Here is a 26,093-nt window from a genome sequence, read left to right as displayed (position 1 = left end):
CTGTTTGTTTTTATCCAAATGCGAAAATTTTTTAAGCCGAACTAATGAGTGAACGATGGCATCAATTGGAGGGGGAAGTGCAAAATTCCTCTTCCTAAATTTTTAAAAATGCATTTTTTTTGGGGGGTTTCTTTGTTTAAAAAAACGAAAGACTCCTCACCCCACCGATTTTGAAAAAAAACTTTCCTGTGTGTCTTCAAAAACAAAAAAGAAATAAAATTCATGACCCCCCCAATTTTTGGTAAAAGAAATAGGTTAAATTCTTGCCCCTGTCCCAAATTTTCGTTAATTGGCACCTATGTGAGTGACGCTCGCCCTAAGATTTACGCAGTCTCCATTTTACAATTTTGTCGCTCTATATTTGATCGAGTTTCTATATAATTTTGAAAAACTCAGCATTATAATGGCAAGTAAAAAAAAAAAAAAAAAAAAAAAAAAAAAAAAAAAAAAAAAAAAAAAAAAAAAAAAAAAAAAAAAAAAAAAAACACTTGCAAACACCCATATTAACTAAAAGTCGTTTCTGGGTAGCCAGCATTTTGGTTAAGTAATTAATTTATCATACCTAGTCAAGATACAATTTTTTATTAGCGATATTAAATTACTGCAAAACAAGGTATGGCTCTTGTTAAAATATGAGGTTAACTGAGTTTCTGACTGCTCTTGCAATTTCAAAGATGGAATAACTAGTGGTTACAGCTATCGATAATTTCAATACCCCATTGCAATGAGGCCAATGATTTAATGCAACCATTAATTTGATAGAAGGCAGGAATGAGATGGAGAGGGGGTATGGAAAGCAGTCCATAATGTTATATATGGAAGAAAAAACACACTATTTTAACAGCTAAGAAGATGACACTGCCTCTCCATTATACACACGATAGAACTGGAAGAAAGAAAGAAATGGGGCTAATTTGTTTCAAGACAGAAGAACTGCAAAAAAAAACCTGTTAACCCTGTCGACTGTATACTTGATATATCTCGTCAGCAACAAAAATTATACCAACACAGAAATCTAAATACCCAAGAATAAAAAGGACACCGTTTCTGTCGAGCTTAAAATTATGTACCTTTCGTGATATTTTAGTTCTTGTAGCGATAAAGTTGTCTCCTTGTCGAAACCAAGGTTGGTAGCTTTTTTCTGTTTCAATATCTTAAAAATTAGCACCATTTATTTTTTTTCTTCCACTTTTCTTTTATTACTTAAATAACCCTGAAGTACTGTAAACGAACTGAATGAAAAATAAAAGAAAGTTGATAAGAGGCACAGAAAAACAAACATAATAAAGGTTTTCCTTATAGAAATATGCAAAATATTTAAATGAAGAGTGGTGAAATAAAATGAATCAACATACTCACTATTATATTTTTCCAACAAGTTAACACACGCATAAAGCAGAACAAAATTCTGAGAATTGTAAAGACTAGTCAGAAATTAGAATATTTTCATAGCTAGATGAAAAAAGAAAAGAAAAAAAAGACCATTCACACAATCCATAAAACACTAATTTATGTCCATACCGTTAAGATAAAAAAGCATGTTTTCAGGCACAATACCCAAAAACAAACCTATTCTACGGATGATTTGGACTACCTCAATATAGTCAGTCAACAAATCCTGACGCATTTTGGTTTATTTTCATGCCATTATTTCATCTTTATTATATAGTACAGGGGGGGGGGGGGGGTGTGTGTCTCAAAGATTAATCTGAACACTCCCCTCAAATACCTATCAAAACATATCGGCATAAAATGAACTAGCTAGAAATCTAGAACTCACCCCCCTTCCCTTCCAAAAAATTCTTCAATGCATACTCCCACCCCTAAACTTTGAGTATATGTGCCTAGGGGGTTAACAAACAGTTTTCAGAATTCTTATCAATCAAGTAAAAGGTAAAATCTTCCGTCTCTATCTTATGGCCGATCTGTGAAATTTGAAGTCGAAAAGTTACCACCTGCTACAAATTAACACTATTCAAAGTCCGCCACCCTTTTTTAATAAATTACACCTGTTTTATTATATTTGGGTTCAAATTTGTTAGTGTCTGTCCCCTTTATAGATAGAAAGCCCCCCTCCCTTTAAGATTATTAAATTATCCAGTGAAGCAACAAGAATACTGACCTTTTGAAATTTTTTTACTATAGTAAGCAAGGTCTATTTTTGTAACAATAGTCTCAAAAGCCCAGAGTACACTGAATCCTAAAAAGTAAAAATTCTTTAAGGGTTAATTAAAACTAAAAAAAGAGGCTTTACGAAAAAACATCTTCCAAAAAAGAGCAGGTCTAATGTATTCAACTTCGGGAGGACAGATTTCGACAGCCATTATCTTTATTTCTTTTCTTTTTTACCTACTTCAATATAATAGGGAATCGCCCAGTATAGACCTGTTTTGAAAAATGCAGAAATAATATTTTTTTTTAATTTTTCTGAAACAAAAAATAAAATTCTAAAAGAAAAACAGATTGCATAGAAATTTTGTGTAACAATGGATTTGGGAATCAGTTTCCTTTTAAAAGACTCATCTCCACTCAAAAGAAGACTATAAAGCATAGCACTCTTTATCACACGCTCACATCATTAAAAAATAAACCATACATAGGAAAAATCTTTCATTTGTACCGCGAACAGGCAAGGAAATTTCCATTTTGTTATTCTTCACTTGCTGCTCCGGAATCATCAAGTTTCCTCTTTTTACCTTTCGGTTCTGAAAAGAACAAAATAATCAGTAAATCAGTAAAGTAGTCTGATAAAATAATACCAGTCTAACAACTAACATTAGTCTGTAATACAGTAACAGTTATGATCTGCATTAGTAGGCTGTATCTTTTACAGTGGACTTCTTTTCAGAAGCGCCGTATTATATGACATTACAGAAAAATAGTTAAGGTATATAACGTAAAAGTAAGCGATGGTAATATTAGCAGTGTTTCTACTATTGCCGGAATCTTTTCAAAGGAAAAATTGGGTTTTCAAATTGCACTGAAAATTAAGAATTTGTATTTCTTGTGAACGTTCCTTTGTTTACAAACTTCAATTTTCAGCGAGGTTTTGAAGATGCCAATTTAGATATATTAAATTAAAGGCCATATATTAAATAATATTAGGACTTCATTAAAGGTCATATCAGGTCACGATTCAATCATATTAAATTAAAGGTCATATTTTAAATAACACTAAGGTTTTAGTAATACAACGTCTTTGTGTCAAATCTCTAAGAAAATAATTGTCACCAAAAAACTTGGTTTAGACTTTGTTTCCGATATGTCAGGGTTTAGACTACTCATGACTTATTTTTCATCTACCGATGGGAAAGAGAGAAAAAGTTCATATTCCCAGATTCCAAACATAAGACGGGGTCCCAATTCAAGAAAATATGGGGGGGGGGGTTGTTTACTTTTTTATGATAATAAAAAAAAAGTATTTTTGAAAATCTAAGTGAAGTGGGACAGAATCATTCTAAAAAAAACGAAAATACCAAAAAGACATTTTTCAAAAGCCAATAGGCAATTATCGCCATCCCTTTTCCTGAAAAAAAATAAGAATTTATGAACACTTTAAAAAGAAAGTAGCGATTATCAATAAGCTAGAAAGGATTAGAGTTTTTATGGTGGCTATCCTAAAAGATTTAAGAAGGGTTAGACGGGGAAGTAGCGGACATTCACAAGCGATTAGTGGTTAATTAAACAGCGGTGATCAATTATTGCTGGTAACAACAAAAGAGAACCATAACTTTTAAGCATGTTCAGAGTCAGGAACATTTGACTGGCTATGCAGAAGACACTGGGTTGATACAAATAAATAAATGAATAGAAAAAAAATTACAACCTAATCAAATCCAAATCAATGTTACTTTTCCACATAATCACCTTGACGATCGAAACATTTGCCTATCTGAATAAGCTTTGTGAAACCCTATTCATGAAATTTCTTCGCCATTGGTTTGAACTGATTTGTGACAGTTTTTTTTACCTTCTTGTTAGTTTGGAAGCGCTACCCTCAAAGTCACTTCTTAAATTGAGGGAAAAGATAGAAGTCAGTAGGTACTAAGTCACGACTATATGGTAGGTGCTCTAAAATGTCCCACTAACGACTCAAAGAGTCGTTGGGTTAGATGAGCACTTGAGGACGGACATCGCCATGGATAAAAACAATTCCACAAGTCAACATGACTCACCTTGGATTTTGAATAGCTCTGTTTAGGAATCGCAAAGTTTTACAATCCTAATCTGGATTGATTGTTGATCTCTGTTGTACAGAATCAACAAGCAATAGACATTTCTGCTCCCAAAAAAACATTTGCCATAACCTTATGGTAGTTTGACGTTCGTTTGAATTTTTGGATCTGTTCGAAAAATTTGTTTACATTGATTGTTGTGTATTTGTTTCAACACCTACCTTATAGCCTCGATATAATACCAAATGAGTTCCATCTTCTCCCTAAATTATTCCGAATTTTGTTGTTGTTCTATAATAATAAAGAATATTTTATATTGATTTGGACCTTGACCAAAGACTAAAAATACCCCTACCCAAGACTAATATTAATCGTTATTTTTTATTGAATTATTCTCATTTAGGGCAGAAAATACAATTCTGGGCCTTTGCTTTTGATTTGCTTGAGGTTGGAAATTTCCAGGAAGCGAATGGGTCATACTAAATTTCATTTTGGTGCTCCTTTATGCAATGTATTTTGAGGCTTCAGGAACCAGATAGATGAAAATTGTTTCAGATTACATCCAAAGTACTCCTTAGAAATGGGACATAATTTGACACATACGAGAAAAAAGAAAGATAGAAATCACCAGTTCACTTTCCTTTAAGACTTCAACTGCGTCTAGATGAGTATGGAGTAAATATTACGTAATATATACCTGCTTTACTCTCATCAACTTCTTCTTCCTCCTCTTCTTCAATGTCCTCGTCTTCTTCTCCCTCACCGTTTGCTTCATACTCTTCATCATCCTCTTCTTCCAAATTGGAATCGTAGATGGCACTCAAGCCAACCTCATCAGAACTATATTCCTCTGTAAAAAAAAATTATGCTTCCTTACATTTTATTCACAAAGCAATAGGAAAATTCGCGTCAATATGAATGAATAGATTATTTCGTTAGCGTACATAGAATACGCCACCTAGTGGTTAGATTCTGTTTTAGTAAGCGCTGAAAACATCTGTTTTTACGTTAAATAAACACAACTTTTATGCTTCAGCTTGCCCAGATTTAGTTGAAGCAATGACTGAGAAAGCGGTATTACTGATCATTGCGAAAGGCAAGGAAAAAATATCCAAACTAAATACTTCGTAAGAAAAAAACATTCAGCTTATCCATTTCTTTTAATGTTTGACTTGATGATTCAGCTTAATTTCTGTTTTGATTTATTCAGCTATCATAAATACATTATTTAAAAAATTCGTGTGATTATTAGTTTTTGTTCGTTTTAGGTTTTATTTTTACATTTATTGTTATTTCACCTTTTTCTAAGTCTGACCTGATACAGGACTATTCTCGCTCGTATTAAGTTTTAGTATCACGCTTTACTTTTCTTTGAAAATCTGTTTCTAATTAGGATCTTTTTTTAATAATCAACGGCTGTTCACTTTAAATTCACACGGTTTTATTACGGCTTTATTGTAGGAATGTTTGTGCATTTTTTTGCTGAAGAACTATGGCCTGTTCTATCGTATTCACGTGTTTTTCTTGTAATTAGCCTCATTTTCTCGTGTTTAACAAAAAAACAGAAGCAAGTTCAACTTATCCTGAGGAATCTTTACAGCTACCTAACAATATGATAACATTTCCTCCCAGTCAAACTAATCAGCCGCTTTTCCTATTTTATACACCAAAAGAAATTATAAGTAATTATGTAGTTTACTTATAAATTATAATAATAATACCATATAATAGGGGTTCGAGAAGGGCATTATATCGCAGAAAAGGAACCGAGAAGGAGGCAGATTGCCACGCAATAGCTTCCAGGCTTTAAAGAGGTTACAACAAACTTTCAATTTTCATATTCATGGCCAATGTGTGGGTAATTATCTAGTTTACCATATAAGTTAGCTAGAAACAACGTTAACACGTCATTTGATGCCCTCTTGTAGTTCAATAATTGCTTCTGAGGCTAATTGCACCATGAGCCCTTAAATGGGTGTCACAGTTTTTTGTTTATTTTTGTAACGACACCAAGAAGTTATCAACACTGGTAGAGGTCTTGGAAAGCGGTTAAAAACATAATATCAGTTTAAGAATAAGTGGTTCAAAAGTAATATACTCCAAAGATACTTATTTATAACAATACAAATCCTCATTTAATGAGCCACATAAAAATAAACTGTTTTACTCTTGTTTCAATAGAAGTGTGCGTTTTTTCCGTTGACTACCAACAGCGCTGAATTTCACGACAAGATACTTTACTATCGACTAAGAATAGCGTTGAATTTGTCGGGAACCGCCTGATTTTCAGTCTTCACGGAGTTTACTTTTTAATCCCTGGCAATAGACAAAGCTTTGTTTTTCATTCAAAAAAATTGCTTATGCTTTTACTTCAAACCAAGTGCTAGATTACCTGAATATTTCTAATACTTTATTTGTGAAATACCTGAAATGTTACCCACTAGTATACTACAACTTTACCTCATAAATAATAGTGTTAGTTCTGTTGACATATCCCTCATAAGAAATATTTGGCATATCTCGTAGAAGTCTAAAATTTTCCCGTAAACTTATTGAAAACAATGACTTAGGAAACTTTGCTGATTTGACGATTCTAGTGGTCGGAAAATATGCTATACAAATAAAATCAGTTCTCTTGGATTCTTTACTTTATGCTGTTTCCGAACATCATGACAGTTTTCCTGAAAATCCACTACCCTACTGTAATGGTTCCAAATACAACCCAAATAATATATTCTCCCGTTTAATTGAAACCCTTGATACATCATAGGTTCTTTGTTCAAAGAGGTTTTTGTAGCTTTGTCTCAACCTTAGTGCATTTTTTTAGTGTAGCTATTTGCCTCCGTAAAGTAATGGAATGTAGATCAAATATTATTTGTAAGGATATATAAATAAGTTGATAAATACTAATAATACTACTACTAGCAGCTCAAACCAGCACCAAGCTGCCTGAAGCTGATGCATCTGTAGATGCTCTTCAATTTCTCTTAAACCCTATTTACGACCTGCTGTTGCTACAGTTGGGAACATCCTGTGTTTGATACTCGGTGGATGCCGAAAAAGGACAATCTTTAGAAATCTGTCATATGTGAAACATGTTCCAGTCATCATAACCTTCATCACATAGAAAATAGTATAGAACCACATTTTTGACAAAGATTGTCGTTTGACATACCATAAGCCAAATGGGCACTCAAAATCATCAGTAGACAACTCCAATGGAAAACCTATTATAAATCATTCTTCTTTTCTTAAGCATTTAGAAACTTACCGTTCATGTATATGAACTTAAATTTTAGTCAAGATATTTATCTGAAATTACTTAGTGTTTAAGGGTAAAGTTCAAGTTGAAAGGGCTTCTGGCGAACTTGATATACAGCTGAGTATTTTAAATAAAAATTTCAGGAACGAATTCGGGGCCTGAAATATACCAAGGGGAGATGTTATCAAGCTATTATCTCTACTCAATTCTTATTTCATCATTGAAAAGATTGCATTTACGCCAGGTGCATATCTGTTCACGTTTTAACAAAAAAAACCTTAGCTGTAGGTTCTCAAATATTTTTAGGGATTCTACTTTTGAAATGAGATTTCTATTTTTCAATAGTATTTAAGCCTTATCAAGGCTTTTATAAGTTGGTTTATAAATATTTAAATTTTATAGTCTAAACGAGGATCGAGTGGAGGTAAGATGCTCACAACATTTTCCCTGTGCCTCACTTGACCAGTTGATTCATTTATCCAAGTTTTCGCTTTAATAACACAGAGATTATAAAAGGCTACCGTGGTTCAATGCTCTTTAAAGGAAGAACGAGAGAAGATAGGTGCCTCAGAACAATTTGCTGGAGGATAGTTGAAGCTTTGGATCCATTCCTGGGAAGATCATTCTCCTAACTAATAAATAATCGCAAGAGTACCAATAAAAAAGAATCCAATAAATAAGAAAAAGCTAACAATAAACAATCCACTGATTTTATTTGTATAGCATAATTCCCAACCACTAGAGCCGTTAAATCAGAAACTATTCCAAGGTCATTGTTTTCAATGAGTTTATGGGAACATTTTTGACTTCCAGAAGATGGGCAAAATATTTCTTATACATCAAACAGAACTAACACAGTTATTTATGAGGTAAAGTTGTAGTATACTAGCGGGTAATTTTTCACGTATTTCAGCAAATAAATTATTAGAAATATCCAGATAATCAAGCACATTGTTTGAAGTAAAAGCACACAAAAAAAAGCTTTGTCTGTTGCTAGGGGTTAAAAAGTAAACTTTTTAAAAGGCAGGGCGCAAGATCCATATCTATAGACAATGGCCTCTGCAAAGAGCTGCCTCGCGACTTTTGGGGAATCTTCCAGACTGGGATCTTGCGGTCAACTCTATTCCCACTTGAAAGGTGGCACCCCTTGAAGAAATTATAGCCTAGTAACGACACAGCATTTGTACAGGATTTTGACTGATGTATAATTATTCTGGGCTTTGTCTCTTTTGACGGCCATTTTCGGGCTGAATAGCCTCTTCCTAGCTAATTTATCTGCCATAGGTTGCCTCACCGTAATAGCACAATATTTGTAGGCATGAACATATATTGCGTCGGAGAAAATAGGCATGATACTCTCTGTGCAGGATTTCGACTCTTGTTGATAGAAAAGCATTACCAAGTGCTGGAAACCATGTTGTGATCAAGGTGGGCCCAGGATTGCACAAAGTCTCCATTCATATTAGAGGTCCTAGGGACTTCTAGCTATCCGGTTCTAAGCCGTCTTAAGCACTTCGGTGTACACATGAGAAGATGTGTTGGTCGTCGTCCTGTATTGTTATGTATGTATGTATGTATTTATTTATAACCCATCATACAAAATAATGAAGTGATGGAGTACATTGAAAAAAAAGGAAAAAAAAGAAGAAAGAAACAACATATCGTAATTACATTCTAAAATACAAACAAAAATAATCCTACGTCAAAAAACAACATTTTGCCATTCATGGCCGGTTTGCTTATTGCACATGTGTACATTCAGCTCAGCTAACTTAGCACACGGGTCAGACAAGCTATATTTTTTCATCAAATAGGAGTTGTGGGTCCACGGAGGGACTCGCAAGAGAAACTTAGCAAATTTGAAGAAAACGCGTTTCATCCTAAGATGGTCAGATTTACTAAATATAGGGTAAAACGGTACTAAATACAGAATATTTGGCAGGACGACACTATTGTAAATCCTCGCAAGATGGGCTCTATTCAAATGAAACTGAGAACTAACAATTTGTACCATATGCATGACGGATTTTCGTTTCCATACTTTCTAGCATCAATAGCCTAGTTTTCTTCAGATTTTTTCCAACAGGAAGGCCTAGATATTTCAACTTAACACAAGGCTTTGCTTGTGTTACTTTGGCTTTACTTGTACCATTCAGATCTATAGATATATTATCTGATTTAGTCGTATCTATTTCATTAAAAATCAAAACATCACATTTTTCAGCATTTAGGGGAAGTCCAATATCACTAATTTTTACATATCTCCAAAAAACATTTTTATATATACAGCACGAAGAAAGTTGGCACTGAGCTGGAAGCGTTGCATTATTATAAACCATGGGAGAAGTAACCGCCCCCTGCTTAACCCCGATATGAATTGGTATATACCCATCAGTCAGCAAATTGCTTCCAGGTATACGTATTTTTGCTTTCATATGGCGGTACATGTACAAAAGAGGTCTAACTAAGTCTAGTACTAACATCGTATGTTCCAAGCGCTAGAGTACCACCGGATTTATCCGCATCGATCAACAAATTGCACAGACATTTTAGAGCATGGAAGCAACCAATCTTAGGCTGGAAGCCAAACTGGTGAGGAGGCATGTAACAGATAGAACGTAGGTTATTAATTATAAGTAATTCAAACACCTTCGAAAAAACGCTTGAAACAGTTATAGGTTGATACGATGAGCATTCAGACGGATCCTTCCCATTTTAGAATCGGTGAAATAAGACCAACACAAAAAGAATCTGGAACTATACCGCAGCAAAAGACAATTTGGTACAACAAAGAAATGATGACACAAAAGCTTATCAGACCCATTTTGTAAATGAAGGGCGCATATGCTATCATAACCCATGGGCTGTCTTTGTTAAGCTTTCGTATAACATCATGTAATTCACTAGAACTTACTACAAAGGTACCCGGTCCAGGAGTACGTAAGCGATTATTTAAATCCGTTTCAAATTTCTTGAGAGTGTTAACGCCAGGTTCGGTGAACTGACTTTTGAAATATGAATGCCACTGGTACTCACTAATTGTAATTTGTCTTTCCCGAGTTTTCCATAACTTATTAGGGTCATTCGTGATCGATTCCGCAATTGCAACACTTTGACCAACCCGGTGAGCTTTGAGCTCCTTTTGAAAGTGACGCTTAGTAAGTAAACGTAAAGTATTTACAACTCCGTTTCTAGGTTTATCACAATCGTTCCACAGACGTAACCAAAATTTAGAGGACTGACAAGCGGATTTGAGGCTCTCGTTACTGGACCATCCAAATTTTTCGGTTCCAGGTCTACACGTTCTCACTGGGACAGCGAATTTCTCGGCATTTTTTAGAGCGTAGGTAATCTGCGAACAATAAAAATTCAGTTCAATACGAATGTCAGATTTGTCCTTCCCAGGTTGCCGTTAGAGCAGTTGAAACGGAACTCGGATTTTATATAGCATGAAGTCACACTCCCATTGGAAGATACCCTTATCAATCTTTTCCCAAGATTTAACACGTAACAATTTTGATTTCCTTTTGACAAATTCAGAAGAGGGAGTATCTCAGACGGGGATCGATAGGAACAAAGGGATATGGTCAATATATTCACCTTCCAAACTGACTTTCACAATAAGGTCTGGATTGGGAGGATGGAGAAAGACTACATGGTCAAGGTTAGAAGTGTTTCCAGAAGTTGAAATAAGCGAATAATTTCGGTCTTTCGGTACAACCGAGTAACCGGTTGGTAGAATAGATAGAAACGTTTCAGCTCTAGCACTTGAATTCTCAAGTAGATCACAGTTAGTCTCCGATAAGTATACACTTCCTGTTCATCTTCTCGATCTTTTTTTTTAACAGTTTGGCCACCTTTCTGCAAGCGATAGCAAATTTTCTTTCAGAAGCTTCGTCCCTGTAATTGGTTGGAATATAAAGATTGACTATTACCAAGTTATCAACCACCACAGCAAGATAGCAATCACACATTTCAAACAATTCTGATTGACAAGTTTGCCAGGACGGCTAAACTACCGCTTGGCCTTCCTTGAGCTTTAAATCTTCTTGCAGGGGAGAGATGTACTGTTACATTAGAGGAAGGGCATAAAAGCTGAGAATTCAAACCCGTCAAAAAGTGTTCCTGAATGACACTAAAGGATTTACATAACTTTTCCAGGACTGGTAGTTTATCAAGAATGCCACCGTTAATATTCCATGACATAACAGAAAGAAAACCATCAATATTAATTGAAAGCTGTTCAGATTTGTACTGTTCAGCAGTCAATTTCCGATTTTCGGGGCAGGACACTAAATAACATGAGTGACCAGAAGCTTTGCACACAACACATCTTTTCTTCTGCATGCATGGCTGCTCTTTTGTACTTTTATGGTCGGAACCTGCGCACTGGGAACAGACCTCGGCATTATGACAATCGGCCGCCAGATGTCCTACATGGTGGCATTTGAAACAACGGCGTGGTAATGTTTGAAAAACATCAATGCGAAAGTATTCAAAACCGATCCATTAGATCCTGAAGGGTTGTATATATTAACAATATACAATCCCTTTCCTCCTGGTAGAAATAGCTTAACCGTCATCAATTCTATCCTGTCCCCCACTTCTTCATCCAATTCTAATTCAATTTCAGTAAAATGAAAATTCTGTTTGATTCCAATCAACACTCCTCCTTTACTGGTGTGGATTCTATCTTGTCTGATCACATTGTACCCATGGAATTCTGGTTTTATATGGGGCTTTAACCAAGTCTCCTGAATACAAAATATATCAATTTTATTTTCTAGGCAACTCATGAGAAACAAATCCTTCTTTTCTTTCATAACTGAACATGCATTCCAAGAAAGTATTCTCATGTTCATGGTTGTGTTGGTGCAGCTGACCCTATCATCATCTCTACTTGGCACACATCAGCAATATCTTTCATTTCTAATTTGCATATTTTCATTGTATCTACAAAGTTACAAAGCTTCCTGATTTTTTCATCTAGTGGGAGAGATCCAATATTCAACATATCTTGGGATAATAGCAGTCCTACTACAATTGTTTTAGTAGTATTCCTGACAATTTCATCTCTTAACTGACTCATTGTTCTATTGACAATGATGGACTCTGGTTTTAGCGTTCTAGAAGCTTCATTTTGCACTGCCTGTGCATAACTTTTATATGCTACTCTGGCTCTACTATATCCCATCTGATACTTTTCTGCTACCATTAATATTTCCCTGTTTTCCCTTCTAACAGGACAAGCTGAGGATGTAGTTGAATGTCTACCCTTGCAATTAGCACAACAGTACTGCCTTGCTGGATCATTAATTTCTTTGTCTTTCAATGAGCATTCTTTCGAAAAATGATTGCCTGAGCATCTCAGGCAGGTAAATTCTTTTGCTCTGCAGTCTTTCTGTAAGTGTCCATAACGTTGGCATTTATAGCATTGCAATACCCTTCGATTATATATAAAAACTTCTTTTTTTCTTCCTGAACACCACACATTTGGGGGAAGAAATGGGCTCTCAAATTCCACCAATACAGAATAGCTGTTCTCCAGCTTTTTATCTTCACGATTATATCTTTTTTGGCGCAACACTTCAATTATTGGGAATGGTGAGTCAATGCTCTCTTTAATTTGTTCATCAGTCAGGTATAAAGGAATTCCTTTGATGATGCCCCTGCATGTTTATGGCTTTCTTGCTGTCCTAACAGATACATTTGCAACTCTATCTATCTGCATACATTCCTTGACATCTTCATCATTTTGTAGGAACATAATAATTTTTGTTCTATCATGATTTATCTCAAATTCAAATTTTTTAATCTTGGTCTTTTCCTTCAGAAACTTGGAAATCTCATAATCCCTGCTAAATTTTTCATTGATATTGTTCACTTGAAGCATGACTTGATTGTTAAAGATTTCTTGTTCTGGAATTTCCACCTGTGCTTTAGTGTGAGCTCTGATCTCTTGCTTTTTAGACTGTCTCACATCTGAAGTACCTGGTGATGCATTACACCACTTTTGTTTTTGTGTGTGGCTTGAAATGTCCATAAGGCCCTCAGCCTCAGCTGGATTTATAACTTCATTAAGGTCACTTTCACATTCATTCAGTGGATCTTCATCTTGAGGAAGAACCTCAAATTTGTTATGAGTTGGTATATTTGCATATACATTAGGAAATTGTGGCATTTGCTTTGGGACTTTTAGCATGGTTCTTGTTTGATTGTCCTTTTGGTAAATATTTTGCAGGTTGGGAATCATTCTAGGCATCTGTCCCTGGTTTGTAGTACCTGTTGCATATTGAATACTTGTTCCTGGGGCAGTTCGATTACTGGTTGACTGATTAGTCATATAAACTGGAAAAGGATAAAAAGGGACTTGCATGTTATGATTAACAAACTGACTTACTGGTAGTGTTAGAGGAATAGGTGATAGATTGTTCTGGTACATGCCCCCTGGCAATGTCCCTTGGTTTGATGGTAAACTGTTCTGAAGTATAGGCTGCATGACATTCTGTTGGTTCATGAGAAAAGAAGGGCTTAATGCTTCAAGTTCACTAGGTCCATTAACATTCATGGCTGGTGAGAGAAGAAATTGTCCAGGATCCATATCAGACCCTTTTTAGGTGCCTTAGCACCTGTTCCTCCTCACTTTATTAGCTCACTAGTACTCTTTTAATACACCACACAATCAAGTTTCTCAAATTCTCACTAAACAAAATAAGTCTGTAAAATAGTTTTAATATGGCAATCAAGAATCGTATTTAGACTCAGATCCGGTCATGCTGGGGTTCGAAGTTATAAAGCAAGGTTTGAAGGAGCCTTAGAAAGATGTGAATTTTGTGACGTTGAAGAAACTATTGAGCATTTACTTCTCGAGTGTGATAGATATGCGAGTGAAAGGAAGGAAATAGTGGAATTTTTTCGTGTAAGAACCATTAAGCCAAGTGTATATCATATTCTGGGTGGTCTCACTACATCAGAAGACAAAGTGCAGATACTTCAACTTGTTACAAAGTACTTAGAAGAAATCCACCAAGACTTTAGACTTTGAAATCAGTTATTGGAGTTCTAGATTCTACAAAGAAGGCTCTTAAGTGGCAAACAGAGGAGAGCATAATTCCTTCAACTTCAACTTCAAAACCGATCTTGAGAGGTTCCTTCATATTAGCCTCCAAGGCTTCTTTTGACGGGAAATAAAGTCTGAAAGTGCGGGACTGACTGATCTGCTCAGCTTTTTCGCAGGATGGGATCAATTTAGCCACATCTTCTGCTTTAAAATCATTTGGGACAAATCGCAGAACTCCTACAAACCTCTTTGATTTGACGCTTGTTTCAAGTGGACTATTTCCTACCTTCATGGCATTAGCAATCTTTTCAGCGGAATCCTTTGATTTGACTATTACTTTCCACTCATCCTTATTTTTCTTGAGCTGTACTATATCGTCACTTAGCTTTCCATATATAGTCAGAATAAAGTCCTTACGGGCTTCGGGAGATTCAAGAGGTTTCGGAGGGTTTTTCACTACGACCGAGTATGGTAGAGAGGTGGAATGCTGTTTTGTAGTAACGGCAGTGGGCCACAAAATTGGAGCCTGCTTCAGATGTTCCGTGACGCTGTCTAACTTTCTACACATCTAGTTCACTTTAGTTGTATACCAGGAAGCATCAAATTAACTCCATGCAAATAATTTTCCCGTAAATCAAAGAGCACCGGGCATTTCCGGAGAAAAAAGAAGACCATTACTTTTCCTGAGGCTAAACTAATTTCAACGATTTAAAGAACATGAAAATAGGAACTGGAATATTACAACGTTAAAAAATAACTAACGTATTGACATTTTGACCTACGAATTTAGACGATTTGAGCTGGACATATAAGGGGTTTCAGAAACTCATATCCCAGGGGTAGAAAGCAAGAAATGCGGTGATATAGAATTTGTTTACTCAGGAAGGACAGATGGGGTACATAGACAGGCAGTAGGGCTCATGATGAATAAGGAAGCTGCAAAATCTTGTATAGGCTGGGAAGGTATTAATAATAGAATAGTAATCACTCATTTTATGAATAAAACTTCAGGGTATCAGTTACAGTAGTATGTGCACCTGTAGAACTAACTGACGGAGATAGTAGTGACTCAGATGAATTTTACTTACAATTACAGGAGCAAATAGACAGGGTCCCAGGTGAAAAATGTGGTATTTTTTTTTATGTTAAAAGTAAAGACCACCACCTGGCAATGTATAGGGTAAATTTAAAGCTGAAATTTAAGAAGGGTACCTACTTCCAGGGAAGTTATGATGTTGGTAGACTCCAGGATGAGAATTTGATAGAAACTTTTCAGGATCGGTCAATCACTAAACTGGAGAGTTTTTACTTTGATAATGTAGAAGATGGATAGTATAACTTAAACAATTAGTGAAATTGCTGATGGTGTCTTAGGGAAGAAAGTTCAGACTACAGCTAGGAATACTAGCGAAAAAGCTTTATGTTTAATAGAGAGGAAAATGGACTTGTACAAGGATTATCTGAGTGATAGATAATATCAAAACAGAAGGAGTGAAAAGAGAGTGGAGAAAGCATTAAAATATGAACTAAGGAGGTTTGAAGTGGAGGCCATGGATAAATTGCTAAGGATCTGAAAGATGCAGCTAGACGGCATAATAGTAAAATATTGTACTGGCATGTTCATAAATTGAGAGGGAGTAGTCATTCTGGGCTCTGGCAGTCCCAGTTAAAGATAAGAACGAGGCCACAATTAGTGATACGGAAAGAGTTAAAGAGAGATGAACAGAACATTTCGAAACAGTACTAAACTGAATTAGTACTAAAAATATTAAAAACAATAAGGCTCCAGGTGCTCATAGTAGGGTAAATGAGTTTCTTAAATATGACGGGTCCGAGGTTAAAAATAAGTTACTGAAGATTATAAATATGATTTTTGAAAAAGGGGAAGTACCTAGCGATTTGAGAAAAACCTTAATCAAACCATTGCATGAGAAAGGTGAAAAGAGTGAGTGTGGTTATTATCGAGACATTAGTTTGGTCTCTGTAGGTAGCGAATTACTTAGTAATACAAAACTTTTACAAAAGAAGGGCTTAATGCTTCAAGTTCACTAGGTCCATTAACATTCATGGCTGGTGAGAGAAGAAATTGTCCAGGATCCATATCAGACCCTTTTTAGGTGCCTTAGCACCTGTTCCTCCTCACTTTATTAGCTCACTAGTACTCTTTTAATACACCACACAATCAAGTTTCTCAAATTCTCACTAAACAAAATAAGTCTGTAAAATAGTTTTAATATGGCAATCAAGAATCGTATTTAGACTCAGATCCGGTCATGCTGGGGTTCGAAGTTATAAAGCAAGGTTTGAAGGAGCCTTAGAAAGATGTGAATTTTGTGACGTTGAAGAAACTATTGAGCATTTACTTCTCGAGTGTGATAGATATGCGAGTGAAAGGAAGGAAATAGTGGAATTTTTTCGTGTAAGAACCATTAAGCCAAGTGTATATCATATTCTGGGTGGTCTCACTACATCAGAAGACAAAGTGCAGATACTTCAACTTGTTACAAAGTACTTAGAAGAAATCCACCAAGACTTTAGACTTTGAAATCAGTTATTGGAGTTCTAGATTCTACAAAGAAGGCTCTTAAGTGGCAAACAGAGGAGAGCATAATTCCTTCAACTTCAACTTCAAAACCGATCTTGAGAGGTTCCTTCATATTAGCCTCCAAGGCTTCTTTTGACGGGAAATAAAGTCTGAAAGTGCGGGACTGACTGATCTGCTCAGCTTTTTCGCAGGATGGGATCAATTTAGCCACATCTTCTGCTTTAAAATCATTTGGGACAAATCGCAGAACTCCTACAAACCTCTTTGATTTGACGCTTGTTTCAAGTGGACTATTTCCTACCTTCATGGCATTAGCAATCTTTTCAGCGGAATCCTTTGATTTGACTATTACTTTCCACTCATCCTTATTTTTCTTGAGCTGTACTATATCGTCACTTAGCTTTCCACATGTAGTCAGAATAAAGTCCTTACGGGCTTCGGGAGATTCAAGAGGTTTCGGAGGGTTTTTCACTACGACCGAGTATGGTAGAGGGGTGGAATGCTGTTTTGTAGTAACGCCAGTGGGCCACAACATTGGAGCCTGCTTCAGATGTTCCGTGACGCTGTCTAACTTTCTACACATCTAGTTCACTTTAGTTGTATACCAGGAAGCATCAAATTAACTCCATGCAAATAATTTTCCCGTAAATCAAAGAGCACCGGGCATTTCCGGAGAAAAAGAAGACCATTACTTTTCCTGAGGCTAAACTAATTTCAACGATTTAAAGAACATGAAAATAGGAACTGGAATATTACAACGTTAAAAAATAACTAACGTATCGACATTTTGACCTACGAATTTAGACGATTTGAGCTGGACATATCAGGGGTTTCAGAAACTCATATCCCAGGGGTAGAAAGCAAGAAATGTGGTGATATAGAATTTGTTTACTCAGGAAGGAAAGATGGGGTACATAGACAGGAAGTAGGGCTCATGATGACTAAGGAAGCTGCAAAATCTTGTTTAGGCTGGGAAGGTATTAATAATAGAATAGTAATCACTCATTTTATGAATAAAACTTCAGGGTATCAGTTACAGTTGTATGTGCACCTGTAGAACTAACTGACGGAGATAGTAGTGAGTCAGATGAATTTTACTTACAACCACAGGAGCAAATAGACAGGGTCCCAGGTAGAAATGTGGCATTTTTTTGATGTTAAAAGTAAAGACCACCACCTGGCAATGTATAGGGTAAATTTAAAGCTGAAATTTAAGAAGGGTAACTACTTCTAGGGAAGTTATGATGTTGGTAGACTCCAGGATGAGAATTTGATAGAAACTTTTCAGGATCGGTCAATCACTAAACTGGAGAGTTTTTACTTTGATAATGTGGAAGATGGATAGTATAACTTAAACAATTAGTGAAATTGCTGATGGTGTCTTAGGGAAGAAAGTTCAGACTACAGCTAGGAATACTAGCGAATAAGCATTATGTTTAATAGAGAGGAAAATGGGCTTGTACAAGGATTATCTGAGTGATAGATAATATCAAAACAGAAGGAGTGAAAAGAGAGTGGAGAAAGCATTAAAATATGAACTAAGGAGGTTTGAAGTGGAGGCCATGGATAAATTGCTAAGGATCTGAAAGATGCAGCTAGACGGCATAATAGTAAAATATTGTACTGGCATGTTCATAAATTGAGAGGGAGTAGTCATTCTGGGCTCTGGCAGTCCCAGTTAAAGATAAGAACGAGGCCACAATTAGTGATACGGAAAGAGTTAAAGAGAGATGAACAGAACATTTCGAAACAGTACTAAACTGAATTAGTACTAAAAATATTAAAAACAATAAGGCTCCAGGTGCTCATAGTAGGGTAAATGAGTTTCTTAAATATGACGGGTCCGAGGTTAAAAATAAGTTACTGAAGATTATAAATATGATTTTTGAAAAAGGGGAAGTACCTAGCGATTTGAGAAAAACCTTAATCAAACCATTGCATGAGAAAGGTGAAAAGAGTGAGTGTGGTTATTATCGAGACATTAGTTTGGTCTCTGTAGGTAGCGAATTACTTAGTAATACAAAACTTTTTAGACTGATAGATGCTGTAGGCTAAGTTTTAAGAGATGAACAGTGCGGTTTAAGAAAAGGTAAAGGATCCGCCTACAAATTTTCACTTGTAGATTAAAACCTGAGAAGGGTCTGAGTTATTAAACACCTTTGGTCCTCAGTTTTATAGGTTATGAGCAAGCGTTCAATTCCGTTGATAATAGAACTTTAGCATAAGTTCTATCCTTGTATAAAACTCAGCGGTATTGTTGGTCGACTGCAAAGTGTCTAATCAGGAAATTCAGCGCTATTGTTAGTCGACGGCAAAGTATCTCATCGTGAAATTCAGCGCTATTGTTGGTCCACTGCAAAGTGTCTAATCACGAAATTCAGCGCTATTGTTAGTCAACGGTAAAGTGTCACATCGCGAAATTCAGCGCTATTGTTAGTCGACGGCAAAGTATCTCATCGTGAAATTCAGCGCTATTGTTAGTCGACGGCAAAGTGTCACATCGCGAAATTCAGTGCTATTGTCAGTCGACGGCAAAGTGTATCATCGCGAAATTCAGCGCTATTGTTAGTCGACGGCAAAGTATCTCATCGTGAAATTCAGCGCTATTGTTAGTCGACGGCAGTGTCACATCGCGAAATTCAGTGCTATTGTCAGTCGACGGCAAAGTGTATCATCGCGAAATTCAGTGCTATTGTCAGTCGACGGCAAAGTGTATCATCGCGAAATTCAGCGCTATTGTTGGTCGACGGCAAAGTTTCGATAGCAAAAAACGCACACTTTAATTGCTATGATTGACAAAAATCGGTTAATACTTGAGTGGATAATATTGAATGAGAATTTGTATTGTGATAAATAAGTATCTATGGAGTATATTACTTTTGAACAACTTATTTATAAAGTAATGATGTATTATTAACCATTTTTCGGTACCTTTACTAGTGTTGGTAATTTCTTTGTGTGGTTGCAAAAATAAAAACCTTTAGGACATCTTAAGGATTCAAGATACAATTAGCCCCAGAAGCGATTATTGAACTATCAAAGAGCATAAAAAAGACGTCAAATGAAGTGTTCACTTTCATCTTAGCTAAATTATGAGCCTTCAAAAGTTTTTGAGACGTTTCAGTAGCCCTTAATTCAGCAGCCCAAATGAGCCCTTTTAAATAAAAAATCTCTATGGTCCTACAATATAGTTTCCAAAAATTCTGCTCTGATCAAGTCTCTATGGTCCTACAATATAGTTTCCAAAAATTCTGATGCTTCCTCCTTTACTTGCCATGCACAATCCCTCAAGATATTTTCAACATTTTTACGCTACTACTTTTTACGCAAAATCCTTTTTTACGCTACCATCTTTCACGTCAAAACATTTACCTTCATTTGAATACTTTTTCCATACCACAACTCTCAAAAAACCTTTGTCCTAGTAGCCTTATAATTTTTTTTTTTGCATTACCCTGAATTCAAAACATGATCATTTTTTACTCAATTGTAATCGAAATATCCCATCTTCCAAGTTCCTAAGCTCGCTTTTACGTCATTTATGTGTAGCAAGTTCCCTTCACTATACATCGAACTGTTTAAGTTCAGCTCCAATGCTATCAGTAGTAACATTGTCAAAGACCAAGACGGACTACCTTCCAGTATGGAACCCAAACTGAAATGATTTTGCTTGTTTTTTTTTTTAATCTTGCTTATTAAAGGAAAAAAAACAATGAATTATTACATACAATTATATTTGCTGTACAATCGACTATACAGTCCAGTCTCAATTATTCTTGTGTGGTTAAAACTAAAAACCTGAACTTATCGAATACAGTAACAAAACTTTTAGTTACCAAAATAACAGATCTTATAAGCCAATCACAAATAAATGAATTTATTGCAAAGAGAATAAGGACACTATCGGAGAGCATAGTAGCCCAAAATAGGTTCAAATAGACCGATGGACTATCGGTCCAAAACCACATTCTAATACTGCTAAGAACATAATCACTCCCCCTCCCTGAACGTGAATTTACGTACAGAAGGGATAGGTCCTTTAGGATCAGATTCCACCTCCCCCCCCTCTGAAAAAAAGAGGAGCATTTTGTTTTTCTTTCAAACAGGTAAATTATGCAATTCACCTGTTTCCTCGCTTTCTTTAAGAGGTCCCAAAAATAAAAGCTTAAAAATAAAAGTGTTGACTGGTTGAAATAAACAAAAACAGCCAACCAAGTGAAAAACAAACTTGACTGTTGACTGTTTCGCATTCTAGTGGATAACTCAGGAGCTTTGCCGTCAAATTTACACTTGGCTGTGTAAATACGAAAGGAGTTAAGTAACATTTTCCAAAATGTCCAGGAGAAGCAAAAACTATTTCGGAAAATATACCTCCATATCTCTCTCGAGCTCTAATCGTGCATTTATGCCCATATCATGGTAGGTCTTCTGCGACAATCTTCGTGGTTGTGGAATTGTCATGCACTTAGCGGTTTTTGGTCAGCCAAACGGGTTGAAATTTGGTTATGACGCGTTTTAAGTGGATTATAACATTGAGAATATCTCGAAAACGAAAGGGGATACGTGTATACTGATTAAACCAATCGATTGGGCATGCCTGATTTTAGTAGAATCGATATATAGCTCATTTTTGACTGATGTCACATTCCACGTTTCATTTTTCCCCAGCCACATCGCTTTGCCGACCAACCCCAGTATAGCCTAATGTCCTCATAAATCCATCCGTTAGATATATTTATTGCTGGCTCTTCCGCGAGTTTCAGCAAATCCGCCATAAGAAGGAGAGAGTGGTTAAAGCCCATTGAGCTTTACTTAGTTATTCATAGTAAAACGAAATTCTCATTTGAGGGCCAGGTTCATTAGGTCCAAAAGCTGTTCTTTTGGACAGGTCTACAAATACTCAAGGGGTGGTAGTCAGAGCTGCTGCCATAGCTTGCTTTTAATACTCTTCTTCAAACTTGATGGTAATCAAACTTTGTTTCTCATTATTAGGGAAATACGAAGTGTCAGGGGGTAAGAGGCACGCCCCTCAATAGACGTGTTCAGTTAGTCCGCAAAAAATTGAGTCCTTAAAAGGAAGCGCAAAACTGTTACTTCACCATACCTTTCCCGAGTCGCGGTTTTTGCACGATTTCCTCAAACCATATTCCTGATCTTTAAAAATCGCAAATTTTGTTAAAAATTCAAGTTTACACAGAAAAGCTCAGATTACAACGACAAAAACGTTAAAAACCAGGTGGATCTTATAATATTCAGTCCTAGGCTGAAAAGCCGAAAATCTGACACAGGGCAAAACCCAGATATTCTTTGGTAGGGGGATGGGGGTTAGCTAATGCAATTAAAGTTTCAAACTCGTGGAATTTGATTTACAATTATAAACAGTTTAATTTTAATTTATGATCATTAATTCTCTAAAAAAAAATTTAAATCTAAAAAGTCCTGGTTCCACCTCTAGTTTAGAAAAAAAGAAGAAAAAACGATAGAATATAATGAGACCCTATCCCTTTTCCTTTAACCAGGATACTTTGTCGAGTTTAAAGGCCCAGCTTTATTGGTTGGTAAGAATGGAATTTATTGTTTTCGTAAAAAAGAATTTTAGAAAGCACATGCTTTTGATTTAAAAAAAAAACGAAGCGATTTCTCTTAAGCTGGAGAGACTCATTCCGTTGCAAATAGTTTCGACAAATTACAAGAATAAAAACGATTAAAAAAAGAAATCTTCAAAAAAAAGAAGAAAAGTAAAAGCAAAGCATCATCAAATCAATTACCATCATCTTCATCCTCTTCCTCTTCATTGCCATTGAATCCATCTTCGTCACTTTCCACCATCTCATTCTCATCTTTATCATACCTACAACAATTATAAGTATTAACAAGGGCGGGGACCCTATTCCCTATGACACAGTCCACAGAAATTCTATTTCGGAGTTTGTTTTTTTTTTCCGGCTTTGAGTTTTGGTTTCATTGCAAAAATTGCAATTTTTGGCAGAATTTTCCTGGACATTCTTATATTGAAGTCTGTCATTTTTTCTGGAACCCTAAGTCCTGTTCTTGATCTCCAGAGTCTTAAGGGTGATAATTGCAGCCAGCAAACTCACGTTAATACCAAATAACTGACTTTAAAGTAGTATATTTCCTTTCTCGGGAATATAAAACTGTACGTTACTACAAAAAAAAAAAAAAAAAAAAAAAAAAAAAAAAAAAAAAAAACAGAATTCCAACCAAAAAATCTGTTTACATGGATTACAAAAAAATTCGCCAAAAATATATCAGAGCAGAAAAACATTATTGTTCATAAACTAAATAAGAATTTTTTTTACATAGAGAATGAAACAATGAGAAAGAACTACAAGAAAAATAGATTCAAATAAAACAGTTATACAGTTATGAATGCAAACCCTACGGAAGGTTAAACTACTAACTGGTCTGTGGCAGCAATGGGAATAGAAAAACCCAACTCAATGCAACGCAAACAATAACATATTATTTGTTTTCGTCAGTTCTAATATTATATTTGTTATTGCTCAAGCTCTGTATGCATAAGAGAAGGCAAAGCCCTTCAACCGAATTCTATCTGGACATTCAAGCGTTATTAAGCATAGATTACAAGAATTATGATATAGGGCAAAAATAGCGTACCTTTTTGGAAAGAAACTCTCTTTTGCGCAGAAAGAATTCATAGCATAAAGTAATTACAAGGACAGAATAAAAAATTTACTTTCTAATAAAAAGGCCTTCTTCATTTCTGAGAAGGTTTCGTTTCAAAATTTCAGTCCATAGTTGCTTGGCAAAGCGTTCATAATATTTTTGTTGACGAACACTAGGATTGAACACGTCTTTTTGCCTATCTTGGTTACCAAACAATTTATATTTTTGGACGCTCAAGCAACTATCCTATAAAGGCGTCGATGAAGATTTATTGGAGGAAAAACCAGGCTTCTTACATTGTCCACCGAAAAATAGTTTTAGCATTCCATTGAAAACATCTGGGTAAGCATGTTGCTTTAGGGCCAAGGGGTATCCAGGATTTTTTTTCAGGGGGGAGGGGGATACAAAAACTTAACAAAATGCAACACAAATTTATTTACATGAATCTTAGTTGCTTTTTTTACGAGTTGAATGTTGTATTTTTTTTTTTTTTTTTTTGGGGGGGGGGGGGGGGTCTAACCCGATAAAAAAAAACCACTGAATACGTTCTTTCTTTAGGGTCTAGACGAAGGATAGTAGCACCTAATGGAAATTCTTGTAACTCCCGTGGCGTATCAAACATATTGAAGAGTCCTGATGAAAACTTAGGCAACACTCGTAATTTATGAGGTGAAAACTCGGCATGTGTATAGGACAGGGAAAAGATAAAGTCAGAAAATAAGTAAAATTTGTTTTTAATTGCAGAAAGTTCATCATACTAAATTTTTGTAGCATTGCAACAAACTAGCATTAAGAATAAAGAGAATGACTACATGACAGTGTTAATTTGTCTGTCGGGTACCGACTTCAGTTTCAAGTCTTATTATAGATACATTGCAAGAAGTATAGCAGCATTTGGGTAAAAGTATATTCAGCTCTTAAAAAGCCCAAAAAGTTCAATATGCTAAAGGGCTCAATCAAAGTATAAAATAACAAATCGTACAAACTAAACATTTTTTTAGTGGTTACTCCCAATGCTCTCTGGCCAAAAGGATACTAAACAATTTGGATATGTAAAGAAGACAATCATAAAAAAAGTTGCAGAAAAGACACTTTCTTTCAATTAATTGTTCGAGGACAAGTTGAAAGACCCTCGATCAGAACACAGACCTTGTGGGATCATAAAGATAATCAAAATTACTCATAACCCAATAATCGATTTTTTTTTGTTCCTGATATAACTTAGCTACATCTCATAGTTTAAAGTAAGCTGAAAAGAAACTTCAAAACTATAATCAAAATTTATTGGTACGTTTGATTAAATTTATTTCAGTAAGTTTGGTATCCTAATTTCATTTTGGTTAAATATCCATTCCCCCTTAACCTTCGTAACTACGGAAACACGTTTTCAAGAATTATAAACAAGTTCGCATACTTACCATTCACAAAGTAAGATAAACAGCAGTTAGGTTGTATCCTTCAGAGTAATGTCCAATCAGAGAATCCCATCATGCATGAGCATTTGTGTTTCATGTCCATGGAATGCTACCTAAGATTATTTCTGACTTACAGAAATTTAAGTATTAGATATATGTATGTGAAGAACTTACCCATCAAGATATTTCAAATTTGGCAAGAGTTCAAAAACTTTTTCTTTGTATCCTTCAGTATTCGTAACTTCATTATTGAATAAATCCAAACTTTTTAAATGGACGAATTCTCTCTGAAAATTTAAAGACATTATAAATCCACAATTAAAGTAAAAGACCTGTGAAAACACAAATGCCGTACTAATGCAGGAATAAAAAAACAAAAGCAAAAAACAAATACAAAGTGGTAGATAGGTAGACAAAATATCTCCCAAAGAATAGTCTGAAGACACCATGAAAATTTAGAAAGCAAATACTATCTCTGGGACACAGCTCATGTTTTAATAAGGTTTTATAAAAGAACGGGAACGCTCCCTCTCCACTCACTTTCTTCGAAAAATAATCAAACAGTTCGTGGTAACAAACTGTTGTAAGGAGCGACCCGGCTCAATAGTAAACAAAACTCTAAAAAAGGAAATTTTGATGCTAAAAGATACACCAAAAGAATCGAATTTTCATGCTGATTCTAAATATATAACTTTCATCAAATTTAATCTTTGTAATCAAAACTTACGAGCCTGAGAAAATTTGCCTTACTTTGGAAAATAGGGAGAAACACCCCCTAAAAGTCATAGAATCTTAACGAAAATCACACCATCGCATTTGGCGTATCAGAGAACCCTATAACAATAATTTCAAGACAAATCACGGGTGCGTGTTTATTTGTTTTTTTTTTCCATGGGTCATCGTATCGACCAAGTGGTACTAGAATGTCACAAGAGGGCTCATTCTAACGGAAATGAAAAGTCCTAGTGCCCTTTTTAAGGGACCAAAA

The 26,093-nt window shown here is 35.5% G+C and overlaps 1 protein-coding gene across 1 annotated transcript in view; it reads right to left on the bottom strand.

The window, feature by feature from the left end:
* Positions 1–1,337: 1,337 nt before the first annotated feature.
* Positions 1,338–26,093, bottom strand: part of LOC136031277 (acidic leucine-rich nuclear phosphoprotein 32 family member A-like) — a 36,553-nt gene continuing 11,797 nt past the window's right edge. Inside the window, exons 4-7 of the mRNA XM_065710719.1 lie at positions 25,280–25,392; positions 22,811–22,893; positions 4,873–5,025; positions 1,338–2,705 (exon numbers count right to left, since the gene is read on the bottom strand). Of these exons, the coding sequence (XP_065566791.1) occupies positions 2,650–2,705; positions 4,873–5,025; positions 22,811–22,893; positions 25,280–25,392 (405 nt within the window). The 3' untranslated portion in view covers positions 1,338–2,649. The remainder of the gene's footprint in view (positions 2,706–4,872; positions 5,026–22,810; positions 22,894–25,279; positions 25,393–26,093) is intronic.

Source organism: Artemia franciscana, chromosome 9 (assembly GCF_032884065.1).
Source record: "Artemia franciscana chromosome 9, ASM3288406v1, whole genome shotgun sequence".
Classification (NCBI taxonomy): domain Eukaryota; kingdom Metazoa; phylum Arthropoda; class Branchiopoda; order Anostraca; family Artemiidae; genus Artemia; species Artemia franciscana.
Note: the sequence above shows the minus strand (reverse complement) of the source record. Positions and strands in the feature narration are given on the sequence as shown.